This window comes from Neodiprion lecontei, chromosome 4 (assembly GCF_021901455.1).
Source record: "Neodiprion lecontei isolate iyNeoLeco1 chromosome 4, iyNeoLeco1.1, whole genome shotgun sequence".
In the NCBI taxonomy this organism is placed as follows: Eukaryota; Metazoa; Arthropoda; class Insecta; order Hymenoptera; family Diprionidae; genus Neodiprion; species Neodiprion lecontei.
In genome coordinates this window covers 17,326,382-17,341,458 of record NC_060263.1, presented here as the reverse complement: position 1 = coordinate 17,341,458, position 15,077 = coordinate 17,326,382, and the positions used below count along the sequence as shown (strand labels likewise).

Below are 15,077 nucleotides of genomic sequence, written 5' to 3'. Positions count from 1 at the left end.
TAACGAGTGTTCGTTTAAGAAATCGTTTTTCTTTACTCGATTTGACTTTACTTGCGAGAGTCAACTAAAGTGAAAAACAAAAAACTTGAACGAACACTTGGAAGTGCTTAGGGCTGCGATTTGACATGTAGGTTCGTCATTTCAATGTTTGTCCTCCATACTTCACGATGTGATTCGATAAAATAATAAGGATCTAGGGACTACCATAACTGCTACGAGCTGATCAGGTTATAGAAAATCAAGGTATGTTCAAGCTGATGGCGTTGCGTGTTACCTGACAGCAGCCAAGGACTGGGCGTACCCAGTGATTGACTGGGCTGACATTAACAGTTATTAAATCAAGATAACTACTAGCGATGGACTTGGCGCAGCCCTTGTGTACCGTATAAAATAATAATACCTGAGTTTCGACAAATAATTCGTGACAAAGATAACTACTCGGACGTAACGTTCGACACCTGACCGTCTCGATGTGCGGTGCCCGCAAAATGAGCCAACTTTAACGATGGGTCAATCAAGAGGTACACGTTTCTCTCAAGAGAGGCACAAGCTGCTTGCGTCATTGGCGTACGCTTCGATTTTCTGAACCGTCGTAGCGTCTGCAGGGTAAGACACAGCACTTTCCAACACTCCAAGATAAATACAAATAAGGTATACACAATAAGTGTATGTGGTAATTATTTCATGGCGTTGTCGGTTTTTGTTTGGTGAGCTCAGAAGTACAGCCAATGAATTGGCTTAGAAACGAAACCATGCCTGAGTCCTTGCAGGTATCGGGAGAATGGAGTCTTCGGAATTTTTATTTGTCGTCAAGGTACAATTCGTGTCAGATTGTCGAATTGAGGCTTCGTGTAAGACTGATGTTGGATTTTTGTCCACACTCGTTCCGTAAGAGTGAGGTGTTTCACAAAATTAGCTTTTTCACCAGGTTGACATGAAACGAAACTTCACCCTGGTAAGGGGGGCAAGGGGGGTCAGTACCGTTGCTCTTACGTTAGGCAAACGTAACGCGATTCGCGAGAAACTTTTCGCGATGATAATCGTTGAAACCGTTGGAAAATTCAAATGCTCGTATTTGACAACCAGATATCTTATCGCCAAGACTTTCCAAAAGTTCGGTGGTTTTTTCGAATGAGATGAATGAGGTCGCGGCTTATTGGCACTGCTACACTGTTTTTCAGATCAAATGCTATTCGGATAAAAACTTTCTTTTTAATGCAAGACTTTTTATTTAAAAGCTTGTATGGAGTTATGGACAGTATATCGCCTTGTCCTTTCACCATGGCCGAGGCAAATGTACCGATACGAGATTTAGCGAAGAGAATGACGCGCCGAACCTTACCGCTCGTTCATCTCTGTCAGATACGATGCGGTGAGGCAGTATTTGTTTACCGACTTAGAAAATTGGTCGAGTGACAGACATCACTGATCCTGCAAGGACCGAGTGTCGTTTGTTCCTTCCACAGAAAAACGATCCTCACGGTTGTCAAGCTCGGTGAGTGCTTGCGGGAGCAGAGATAGAAGCTAATACGAATTCCAATGTTCCACAATGAACTGACTATATGAGTATGTGAAGGAAACGAAAACGAAGGGAACATGCCACTTTCAGGGATACATCCTCAAAAGAAGTTGACTGTGCTACAAAGACACGCGGATCCTATTAGAGTTTTTTGATCTCATTGCAAGTTGAGGTCTAAATGTCTAGAACTTGATTTACGAGGAAGCTTATACTTGAATGATTATTGTAACTTATTGTCAGCTATACGGGAATAAATACGGGTACCTAAATTATCTGGGAATGAAATTCGTTATCATAAATCCACCGCAGACCATACCGGTTATCCGCAATGGTTCTGTCGTATTTATATCACCGTTGAAAACGTTAAAGAGAGCTCAAAGTGTACGTCGGGATCGCTTCTAAGCTTGACCTTTGTCAGACTCACGTGGATACTTAACCTCCGTTACGTTTTACGAACAAGCGAACTCTGAAGAATTTTTCCGTGCCATGATCTTTACAGTCTGCTCTATATCAAAATTACGATTAGTCGCCTGGATCACCAACCAATTGTCACAAGCATACCGCTTCATTGCTCCGAATATAAGTGGCCATGCGTTTTAAATTACTATTTTGAACCTGCCATAGTTATGATTATAGCCATTTAGCGGATCTTACATGGTTGTAGCGCCTGCGGGTGTCGGTAACGGTGCATAGACAACAGCTGTCTGGGATGTTGCGATATCGATTTGCTAATCTTGAAATCAATCAAATTTTATTCTCTGTTGGCGTTTTTTAATATTACAATGTCATAAAGAACTCCTTGTTACTGTATGCAAGGTTTGAGATGTCGCTACAACTCATGTCCTACATCGTGCAGAGGATAGGAATGAATCTATCGCCTATGATTAAATCTCACGTACGTATAAGCATCTGATGTTATCAGGGTTTATCGCAAGAGAATTCATTTTACATTTCATTGAACCTCAAAACAGACGACCAATCACATTTTACGCTCATCAAAGAAAACGAGTTACACTAACAACAAGTTGACAAAAGCTCGTGAATTACATGGTGAACCCCAAGAACCATTTTTCGCTGGTGATTTCTCGAAAAAAGTCAACGCCGACTGACTTGGGCAGTTTCAACCTCTAATATTATATTGACGGAGAACCCTGCCCGTTTATCTTCGATTGGTACGGGTATACTTGATTTTAAACACATTCTGCGCCAATGCTACGGGCAATGGTAGTTGCAGAAGTAGTCGTGGACAGACATGGTACCAGCGCCATAGGGGGAGAGGCCGGGGACGAGGCACACGATGTGACGTGGCATTAATAAAACCTCGGAAGAAACAGGAGAGAAGACTGGAGAGGTGAAGAGTCGACAGGTGACCCGAGGCGACCCGGTCCATGCGAGACATGACGTTCTGACAAAACTAAAATTAGTTCACCGGCCACGGTGTAGTGAACAAATCAAACGATTACTTGCCCGATGGTTCAGGGTCCGAAGGAGCCGATGCAGCCTCCGTGACTCTTACAAAGATACAAATGGCAACGTACAACGAATTCGTTAACGAAACAGAGAACACTTCTCGGTATAATATTGGTTAGGCTGGGATAAGCCAGCAGCATCATTTATAGCTCTTAGATAGTGACAACAAAGCACAACTTTTCATGCGTAGAATCGAGTTCACGTGCTCATTCAAGTCGTATGGCTGTTCTCAAACTACGAGGTGCGTTTGATAAAAAATTGTCTCTGAGTTATAGGTCGGTTATACTTTTTTTTTTAGAAATTTATATGTCCCAAAACTTGTGTGGAATAGTTCATTTTTCTAACGAATATGATTCTAGAGATCAAATTCAATCCATGTTTTGTAAGGCCGGATAAACTTGCTTTTCTCTGCTTCGTAATTTGATGAATGAATAATGAAGATTCACAATACCATAAAAAGTGGGAAACTACGACGCAATAACATTGTACAAGTGATAAAATTGTGCTGTTACACTCGGAGAAAAATTGTAGTGCCTTTAACAAAATGATTTTATCACCAGTGTTTTTATTTCAAGCATGAATACGTTCGGATGATTGAAAAAAATTTGTTGATTCTGTGAGACCACAGAGTAATTTTATAAGCTGGGCCTTGAATAATGGGAATAATGGGAAGACCTTGGGACTATGACGTAAAAAAAAGTTTGGGGTCTCCTCAGTAGTGACATGGGTCGGTGCGATCAGTTGCCGGCAAGCCACTGAGTAGCGAGTCTAAAGTGAGGCCGGGGTCTCCCAGACCCCAGTGTGACAACGATGTAATTTTGTTGAGCATAACTACTTCTCCTATTTCAATTTATTTTATGTTTATAATATTATATATTTGTTCCCCATCGCTAGATTCAAGCTAAAGATCTACCGAGTAAATGTTTATGCATAATAACTCATACAAATATTACTAACGTACTTTACAGTCAAAACATGCAAGCTCGGAGTAAGGCACGCAGCTGCGAGGAGGTAGAAGCGCTGTTTTTCTCTCGGCCACAAACGAGAAAGTTTTGATACTCGAAGCTTGTACTAGTAATACCGTAAATGGATTGTAATTATGTCGATTGAAAAATAAAACTAATAAATATTAAGACTATTTTGTCTCAGAGAAATGGAAAGGCTTTTAGTTAGGAGGGACAAAGTCGAAGCATTAATGTCGAGAAGTTTGAGTATGAATAAGCATATAAACACCATTATTTACTTTCTTGTAAACAAATGTCATTTGTTTTAGATATTTTGTTACATTTAAATCGTATTCATTTGATTCGATCAAATTGTTTTCGAATCTTCCATCTCATCCTAAAACAAATAGTATTCATTGAAAATCATAATTAATGCTGTTGAAGGTTTCAAATGAACATCCTCATTGAAATCGGATAATTAGGAAAGCAAAAGGCTAAAGTACAACGAATTATTTCTTAAAGTTTTTGAAAGCTCTCTTCTTTGAAATGAACGAAAATTTTATTTCAATCAAATGAACCAACCTAAACAAAATGTTTTTATCAAACTATCGAACAATCGTTCAACCGTATAGCAATGCAAAAACTCGTTTGAACTGATTAAACTTTTTCCTGAATGTAGGTATTTTCTGCTGTAAAATAAAAAATTAAAATCAAGTGGATCACCCCCCCCCGCCCCTTCATAAGTATATTGCCTTGTGAAGACTGAGATTATTCCGCTAAGGGGTAACGTTGTCGTAAAAATTTATATATTTGACAATTTTTTTGATTGGATTGACGAAAAGGTAATGAGATAATGATATTTAAAGCAGTTATTGGTCATACTTAGATTGGTGTCACTCTTTAACGATGTAAGAAAAAATCGTTTCAGCAAGCACAACATAATTAGTTAAAAAGTTCGACCCACAATAATATTGAAGTAAGATCGCACTTGATTCTGTCTAATCAATCATTGCTGATTATTTTACCAACTCACAAGACGCACATTTCTCATCCTAAATGCCCAGCAGACGCCTGTTACGTAAACCGATATTGGAGACGCCGTATCGTGGTCTCAAATTGAAAGGAATAAGAACTCTTCTCGCTACGCGTATGGTAAATAACCGTGTCGTACGAATATCACCGAACCCTAACCTCGATTTGTCAGGTGGCACACCTGCCACGGTTGGACTGTAACGTGGAGCGGCTATTATCTCGAATCTCTGGAAAGAGGTCCTCTTACAGCAGCCACTCCACAGCAAGATATCGTTCGAGGTAATCGCTTTTGTTTCGCTGGCGTATTATTATACCTGGCAAAGCTATTGTCCCTGCATGCTCGGCTTCGTATACGTTTATCTCGGGTGGAGTCAGGCTGGCATGAACTTATATTAGATTAGAACCACGGCACAGCGAAGGGGCGGACCAATGTGATGAACTAAACGCGTCGGGTCCTGGGATTAGTTCCCTGGCCGGTTGTCATCTCCGCGGGAAGCCACTGTACCTACTCTCCTGCAGGCTCGAGTTACCTCCTCGCACGTTCATTGGCGTATTTGCCACTCGGTTGTTATACCTTCGTGTTACTTCAATCGTTACCTTATTGTTAAACACAGCGATTGTCCAACTCCATTTTCCGAACACGTAGCATCGCAATTGCCTGCGCAAGGCAAGTAGGGTAAAGATTGGCTCTCACGTATTGCGCAACGTTGAAACGTGCTTGGCTTTGGATTCTCATCTGGATTGCAGATGCGGAAAATGATATTTAATTTGGAGCGTATGGTCCCAATGACTGCGCTGATGTGAAATTATGGTACAACGTAACCTCCGTCGATAGTTCTCGCCGGGACGCTCGTGTTTTTAAAAGTATAGTGCAACAAACCCAGTGTGTAGTCGAATTGGAAGTGTTAAGATCTATTGAATGGCGTTTGCCTTCTGACGGTGTAACTTCACGTCTTCCAAGTGCATGCCTCTCGTTATATCCTCAGAATAAATTATATGATGTGTGTTATGTTTTGTCCTGGAGACCACTTGAGAGTGACGAAAGTTTGATTACCGTAGCGGAGAGAGAGAAAAGGAGAGATCTGATACTGTCGTAACCACTTTTATAGCCATAATGCACGTGCCTATATTCACAAGATCATTATATACAGGATGTACCGACCTAACGGTTGTCGTCCGGTCCAGGACATTCTATTCAGACATATCTTCACTTGCTACCTAGTAGCCGTTTATTTAGAACTTAAACACCGATTAGTGATCGTGCTAGTCACGATCTTACGATCACGCACGCGATAACCCAAATTTGAACGTCACGCGGGATGTCGTAAAAGTCACTAATGTATCATTTCGTTAATAGATAGATCTTCACTTTCTGTTCTTTTTGATATTCACGAATGATGATAATAACGTCGTTTTTCTAATTATTCCACGTCATACACTCTCTCATATTCTGTCAATACAACGATAAGGATACGAAGGAAAAAAAGTATTTCTTTGTTCTTGGTTTCAAAATTCTCGATGATGCAAAGAAATATTCGGTCAAGTCTAATAATAATCGTTTCTGTCAATGTACGTGATTGTACAGGTTATGTGGTATTCGATTGCTCTTGGCTGACAATTCTTCGAACCATGTCAAAAAATTCTGCGATTCTATGCAAGGAACTGTGCTCCACACGGGGAAAAAATTATTAACGTAACGTTTTTCCAGTTTCCGAAAACTTTTCAAAAAAATATAGTATTCTTTTCCGTTTATTTCAATGCGTTTCCTTCAGTTCATCCATTCAATGTTGATGACTTGGAATGGAAAATTGTTAAATTCGAATCTTATTAAAGAGTTGATATTTCATGCACTCGCCTATAAATGAGACATTTATTTCAACTCTCAGGAACAGCTTCCAAAAATATCCATTGTTCTGCAGCTATATTTTGCCATGCTTGCTAAATATATTTACAATTACTTATGAGAAGTAACTGCCGTAGAAGCTTGGCAAATTTTTCATCAACACTTTTCGACTAACCAAACTAACCAAAAAACAAGTTTGACTTGTTTGGTTATTCGGAATAGCTCACCAAATGTGCACAACAAATTCCAGCCAAAATATGAAATATTGTAGAAATTATACACTTTGCAAGAATGAAATTTCCCAAAAATATATCGGAAGTGATTCCACTACAATGTTATTTGGATAAATGTAAGCAATATTACTGTTTAAAGTAAATAATTTTAACAATTTTACTCTGCCACCTTCCCCCTCCCCCTACTCCTAAGAATAATCTAAAATTGAAATTTCGATCTTGTGCACTTCCGTCATTTATTTCAAATCCAGCGTACCTAATTTGAACTCACTGGTGACGAGAGGAATTAACGACAACAGAGTCAGGGCGGCTAGGTGGTCTAGTGGAGTAAGTCTCCGGTCAAGCATCTCTAGATACCAGGTTCGATTCCTGGCTCCGTCGTTAATTTTTCGAAATCACCAGTTTTTCAAATTTATATCTCCAAATAAAGTTTAAAATTTGCTACTTCACCAATGGGTGTCATCGCCGACCGTCGATCGAAGATTGCCGACTGCAATCAACTCAATGTCTGCCCGCCGAATCCCTGCCCGATCGAGGAGAGAGAAGAAGAAGAGAAAGCGACGAAAAGGCGCAGGAAGAGACTGCGTGCACGCACCAGGGGCAAGTATGCAAATCCACACGGGGCACCGTGTACAGGCGATAAAAGCTTCAGGGTGTGACACAAAGTCGACGCGGTATTCTTATGAGAGGATCGAGGCAACGGGATTGCGGGTAATCTGGCGTGATAGCAATTGTGTGTATTTGCTACCTACCCAGCTACCTGCGGTGTTATTAAGGACGCAACGATCCCATGAGATCAAAGGAACCAAGGCGAAGCTTTTAATTAACGGCTGTCACCGCACCGCGATGCGACGCATCGGTCCCCGACGATAATGTCCGACGATCTCGTTCGTCGATCGGTGCGAATGCCCTCAAGTGACGACGAGTGGCGGGCCCGATGAATCAGCCCTCACCTTCGGGTCCTTGGCTCGGCGAGAAATCACAGCACTGTGTTTGGTTGGTTGGCTGGTAATGCCCGTCACCCGCAGCGATCCGATTCCTTCTTATAATTGCGATTATCCGGATGTCGCGCCGGCACGGCGGCAGTCAGCGCTCTTCGAATCGCCATCAACTCGCCGGCGAAGAGCTGCCAGTCACTCGTGGTGTTGGCCGTGCCGGATGCGCTTTGCCGCACTTTACGACCCCGTTAAGTTTGTCATTCTGTCCACTTTCCTTCCTTCTCGAAACGTCTCATCGCTGCTGACTCGCGCCTGGGCTAATTGGACGCGATAAATTCACGACGCCACACCATAAACTGCATCGTTACTACCGCGATATTCTCCTCCAGCATCCCCGAGCTTGAAGAAACTCTTTCCGACCCTCCGCCAAAAGTACGAACCCTACGTCCTTCGTCGTCACCTTGTCATCAAGGTTGCCTCTCTTCGCATCACTCTCTTTCACAACTGCCGATCTTCGCGGCGTTATGTCTGAGACGATGAATCTAATCGCTTTGATTTTCAACGATCGTCGAGTTGATACTGTGGTTTGAGGAAGAATTCTACTGACAAAAAAGATTCAAGGAAATGAAAAGACTCGAGAGACAATTTCATTTTGTTTGAGCTACTATGAAATTATGACGATCGATATACTGATTCGTCGTATTACTGCTATTACGATTTTCAAAGTATGTATTTGGGTACATCCCTGTTTCCGATAGATACACAAATGTATCTTACGCATTTGGGGCGAGATCGCATATAAATTAAAAGGGAGATTTTAAAATTACTATACGATGAAAAAAGTAATCGACGATCCTGTAGGAATATAATCTGGGGTTTATGGTTGCCTTACCGGGGACTTATCTGATTCCAGGAGTTTTTAATTATTTTTCTTATTTTCTGGTAGTTTTTAATCCCCCCGATGAAATTGTGTTATCCATCACATTTTTTCGGTTAAATGAGAAATTGATATTACATTATTCGACGTTCGTCGAGTCATAGCAACAATCGCCAGAAAATATGGTAGATAATTACGTTCAAAAGGAGTAGCGACACATACAAGATTGTCCGCTTGCAGATACGAAACAGATTTTCATCGTGTAGGTACCCAGAATGGTATTTTTTACTTACGGTGAAAATGAGAATAGTTCAAGACTTTGTAGCAGCAACGTCTAGAAATTATTCTCCAAAGCTGTGGCAGAATTGATCTTTCGACGACACGAAAACTCCACACGAATACTTTGCCATAATTCAAATTGACATCTGATAGATCCTGAACTCTTGATGGATCGAGATTGGAAGGAGTACTGAACTAAGGTTCCGATGAGACAGCTTACCAAGAAAATTTCTTTCCAGGAATACGGTGCTTTCAAAAATATTCTCCATCGATCTGTACGTAATCCTTTAACGCGAACGAAACGTTGCATTACGAGACAAACTTCTGCAGCATTCGAAAAGTTATCACCAGGAATTTGAGGAGACAGTCGATGCCCAACAACATCGTGAACGGACCTTACGGACGACCGGGAGAACCGCAGATAGGATCTCGGTGGAAGAACAACGGTAGGATCGAACAGGGAGCTAGCCTCTGACCTTTGTTCCCGTCAAAGACCCGCGCGAAGACCCGGCCTTCTTCAGCACGCAAGTCCGTACCTTGCCGTGTGGTTAATGCCGATCATTGCCTGCCTGATCGGCGGCAGGCTGCCCGTACGATACGACGAGCCTAGAGAATCGCCGCTAATGGAATCAATTAGGCTTGGATTAATATTGACAGATTTATTGACTCGGCTTTTGTAGGCGTCATAGTGCAGCACCGATTTCACGCTGCGAAATTAAAATCGACGCCGCTTACCAGTTCCTAAACTTGTCAGACTTCGGATTCGTCGAACCATTCGGGTACCAGAGGCAGAGTAGTTCCGAGTGTGTACAGTAGGTGCGTTACAGGCTCTGTTGTACGATTGATGAAAACCACGCTTGGTAATGGTACCCGTTCGAGACAGAGCGATTTCGTAAGAAAATTTCGACAACCACGCGAGGAGTCGATCGGTAAAGTCAGCGAGAGACGGCTGAAATGGATTATACGAGAAGTTTCTCCCACCGCACTACGGCTACCGATCACGCAACACGTTCACATCTGTCGGAAGGTCGACTTCGAGATCGGTTACGCATTCGCCCTGCAGAAAGGAGGCTCGCGGTAAACGCGATAACTGAAAATATGCAAAGCCCCTCCCTCCTTGTTGGGAGTACTGACACCACTCTATAATCAATTTCACACGTTGATTAATACGAAGTAAATGAATAGTTGGGAATCGTAGCTCTGCTCTCCGCGAGGCCATATACGGTGTGAAAGATGATTTATCCGGTTGGGGTCGCGAGGTCCTTCGCTCGCGTAATTATCATACGACGGCCGATTAAAATCGCAGCCCCTCCGCGGCTAACATCAATTTCAGCTAATTACATGCATTTTCATTTCAAGTCCGGAGACCGTATTGCCGTTCGTAGCGATACTCGCGAGCCGTCTATCGGCATCGGTGTTCTATCTATGGTACGCGGTGTTACAGTATAACCTACGCGTCAAGAAAAATTGTCCGAACGTGCCGAGGGACGAGGGCAATCATCCTCGCCTTCTTCGTCCACGTCGTGGAGAGGAGAACCGTAAGACTTACCCAGAAGAAGCAAGGATCGTAACTTCCGACTATTAAGTTGTCAGAGATTCTTTACATTCCGGATCGCTGACCAAATTTATAACATTGACCCGGTCATTTTAAGAGCAAGCTTATATCCCGATTGTCGTGCCTCTTTCAACCATGGGATTAAACTAGTCTTATAACCCATTGCCGACGATATTGCGAGGCAAAAAGCAATTATTATATATGCGTCTCCATGTGGGAAACTTCACTAACTACTTTGATTTCTCTTCAATCTGTTCGTTTCTTACGTGACGTACACTGAACTCTCAAAGATCCACAGTTTTTGGAACTCAGTGGATCACGTCGTACGAATGAATTTTATAGTGAGATAATTATTCACGCAACATATTTATGCAACGTCTTAGATTGGAAAATAAAGGTTGAATCATATCATCTGTAGATTCGTTTGTAAATTTGATAAGATAATATGTACCGCTAGGAGTTTTATGAATATACCAAACGGTTGATGTTACTTGAACTGATAAGAATGTACTAAATATAATCGATCCCGACCAGGCAAGGTACTACGTGTTCCACGTATCCGTATTATTAACTAAAATCTCACGTCAATCGAAATAGTTTCGGAATTTCCTTGTAGAGTTGAATTGAATCTTTTTATTCATACAAGAGAAAATTCTATACCATTTCAATTGAATTCTTGTAAGCAGTAATTACTATTTGGTATCATAATCCGAACTTATTTAGAAATTGTGTCACCATATCAAATTGTTCAATCTTGGAAATCGTTCCCTAACCGGAATTGTACAACTAATTATTAAAAAGAAAACGAACAAAATTTCCGTGAGAGAGAAAGAGAGCGAGAGTAAACTTACCTTACAATTTACCAAGGATTTAAACGTATTGCCGAATGTTTAAATCCGGTACACTGATGCTAATTTCAGTCACCTTTTTAACGATAATTGCTGGATATAATACATGTACTGCATATTGTTCTACAGTTTTCCGCTATCAGATGCAGTCAGACGGATAAAGATAAAAATTTCTTATTTACTCGAACCGTAAGCTACAAAAAAATCATACTTGCAGCTACAGATTTTTTAGGTCGATGACAGAACACCGACAGTCGCCTGCTGGCTCCATATAAGCGAAATCTAGCACAAAAAGACGCACGGAATGCATTACGCGCCATTGATATGACGCTCGGAAGTTTGGTATCATATTTATCTTCATGCCTAGATATTCCAATATTAGCAAATACAATTCTCAAAATAAGAAATAACAATTATATTATATAACAGTAACTGAGAACAATGTTTGGGTTGGGATCAGGAAATCCCGTTAATCTAGATGCTAAAACCATTTATGGACCGATTATACGCCATGAATAGGCCTCGAGATGAAGTCGGCAATTTTGTTGCAATAAAGAAGTTTTAAGTGCCATTTTTTTTCTCATTTCATACTTTACTAGGTTGAAAATAATCAGATTGTTTTTACTTTTTTATCTCATTTTACTTTTTCTATTTGACATAAACTTGGAACGAATTCGACAGCTTGTAAAAGGCTACGGTATGACGTCACTCATGCTAGAGTTCGTACATTACGTGGGATATTTCACGTGTAATCAACCTGAGCAAAACTCTCACCATCTCAGAACCAGTTCAAATTTTGTGAAATGTTTTTAATGGTTGCCGAGAGTATGTGTGATATTTCGTGGATTTTTATTTGAAGACATTTAGACATTAGCAGCCAATAAAGTATTCGGTTTTCGATAAATCTGAAAAGCTGAAATATCCTTGATTTATTATCAACTTTCAAGAGCCGCCGCATTGTTTTCGATATCATGACTTTGGAATACATTCATGTAATAAGAACTTTTTTATTGCCAACTTCTCTTTTGTCTGATTTCTAGTTTTCGAATTATGTTAAATTGAGCCTCAAATGTTTTTTACTATGGAATATATGGAATTTACGAAAAATCGCGCATCCTCTTATCAATAAATAAAAACATTTCACCAAGCTAGAACTGGTTTTGAGAGGCTGACGATTTTGGTCACTGCGATTACACACGGAATGCTCCATTTACTCTTGGGATCACCATTTGCAATCAAGATAATAAAATTCGACCTAATTATTTCAAATTGCTCTGCTTTATACACGTGTGAAAAGTAGAAATTTCTTGTAAATATCTGATTGTAAAATGCCTCATAGGAGTGCTACGAAATCTCTGCCCATTTTATTAATTATTTCAAATTGCTCTGCTTTATACACGTGTGAAAAGTAGAAATTTCTTGTAAATATCTGATTGTAAAATGCCTCATAGGAGTGCTACGAAATCTCTGCCCATTTTATTAATTATTTCAAATTGCTCTGCTTTATACACGTGTGAAAAGTAGAAATTTCTTGTAAATATCTGATTGTAAAATGCCTCATAGGAGTGCTACGAAATCTCTGCCCATTTTGACCGGAGCGCCTTGTTTACTCGATTATTGACAAGTTAGTATTTTGTAATTGAACACAGATTCAAAACTTTTCTCGAGCTTACGATTAAGCTACCTATTCAGGAGTAACTCTTGGTGCCGCATAACCGAACGCTTTTGCTCATCGTGACTATTTTGGAATATAATAATACCTAAATTCGTCAACAGAATAGTAATCGAAGGTATTTGCTCACCCAATTCTCTGCCGCCTGATATCCGCTGCTCGAGACACGACCTCCGTCTTGGTACAGAATCCGCGTTCGTGGCCACGAGACTTTCTCCGCAATTGCCGTTTCATCCTGACCCAAGGGACGGATGGTGAGAGCTTTGTGGAGCAGGAAGACTTGGATTTGGCGAAGCTAGCAGTTGACCCGTCCATCCCACGACCTGATTGTTCCGTCACTGTGTTGTCAAGCTTGACGTTACTCTCACATTGATTCAAGAAAACAGAGTCCTTTGACTGTGAACGGGCTGCAGCAGCTATCAGCAAAGTCTGAAGCGAACAGTTGCTGTTCTGCGGAACGCGTTCAGACATTTCGGGAAAAATTTTCTGGTCCACATTTATATTGCAGGTCTGTGGAAACGCGTTTTCAGGTTGCATGGTCCCTGTCGGTTTCACATGTCGAATATCGTCCCCGATTTTACCTTCCAACGGGGTGGCGGCCAAGATGTACTTTGAAAAGGCATCGATGGACTTTGAAGGTTCGTTGACGAGAACGTGCAGCGTGTCTTCGGAGACAGAACAGGTGACCAGATTCTGGGAACCTTTGTCATCTGTCCCGACATCGTTTTCCCGAGGCTTCGACAAGACAGGTGTAGAGAAAAGTTCGTTGTCAGAGTCAGACGGAGGTAGCATGGAGAGTTTCAACTCTGGTACAAGGACTGGATGCCGTCCGCCGGTCTTCGATTCTGTCAATTCAAGCTTGTCACTAATTAACTGGTTCAGATTTGCTTCCGAATTTTGTCCACGAACAACATTGGCTGAATTTTCTTGAGAATCTAAGCTAGTCGAAGAGCCTTGCGCGATGCTAAGGTACGAGGTATCGTCCGATGTCTGTGGAGTGTTCGCCTGAACATGAGAAGCGATCGCGTGCATATCGGCAGCGGCATTTTCCAACTGCGCTACTCGATTCTCGAGCAGCAGGATCTGCTGGTCCCGAGCCTTCAAAAGAAGAAGTGCCTTCTGGGCCCTGTGCTCTTCTTCTCTGGCACCTCTGAAAACAGAAGCAGGTCGAAGATTCACACTGAGGATTAAGCAATATCATGTGTAATGAGACATCGATTAAAGACTAGCTGAAGTCCTGCGCACTATTTCACTATCTACGAAACTCAAGTTCGAACTGAAGATTATATCCTGTTTAACTTGCCCTGAGTATCAAAAAATCTCAACTCATTTGAACATTTTAAAGCCTGAGTGAAACTCATCATTGAATACCTAACGCATAAGCCACAGAAAACCTTGATTTCTATGTAATATTTTTCTATTTCCGAATCAACTTTCAATTCTCGTATCTTATCCAGATGTCTGTTTGAGATCTGAACCAGAAAAGGAAAATACCAATGAATACGTGTTTCAAGTAAATTACTTTAAAGAAAATGTAAGCATTTTGATGAAAAATTCGACAAAAAACCGTGGCAATAAATGAAAACCACCTTTTTCGTTTACACGTAAACTAAGGTATCTGAAAAATTTCACGTCTCACTTAAATTCATTTACGTATATAAAAATGTATATACTCAGATAATAACTTGAGCGCAAATTTTGCCAGATATAAAAGCAATACGTGTAAAGTATTTCTTGCAATACAACAAGGTGGTGTTTACATTTGCTATCGCAATCAGAGCAAGCCATTCCGGATAAAGGTTGTCAACAGAACATCCGTTAAATCCAAACAAGCTTTGCTATAGGTATTACTGATTGATGTAACGCT

At 41.0% G+C, this 15,077-nt stretch overlaps 1 protein-coding gene across 1 annotated transcript in view; it reads right to left on the bottom strand.

Moving 5' to 3' along the window:
* LOC124294087 overlaps nt 1-15,077 on the bottom strand; it is a 193,305-nt gene that overhangs the window by 108,492 nt on the left and 69,736 nt on the right. The window contains exon 2 of the mRNA XM_046737946.1: nt 13,341-14,360. Within this exon, the coding sequence (XP_046593902.1) occupies nt 13,341-14,360 (1,020 nt within the window). The remainder of the gene's footprint in view (nt 1-13,340; nt 14,361-15,077) is intronic.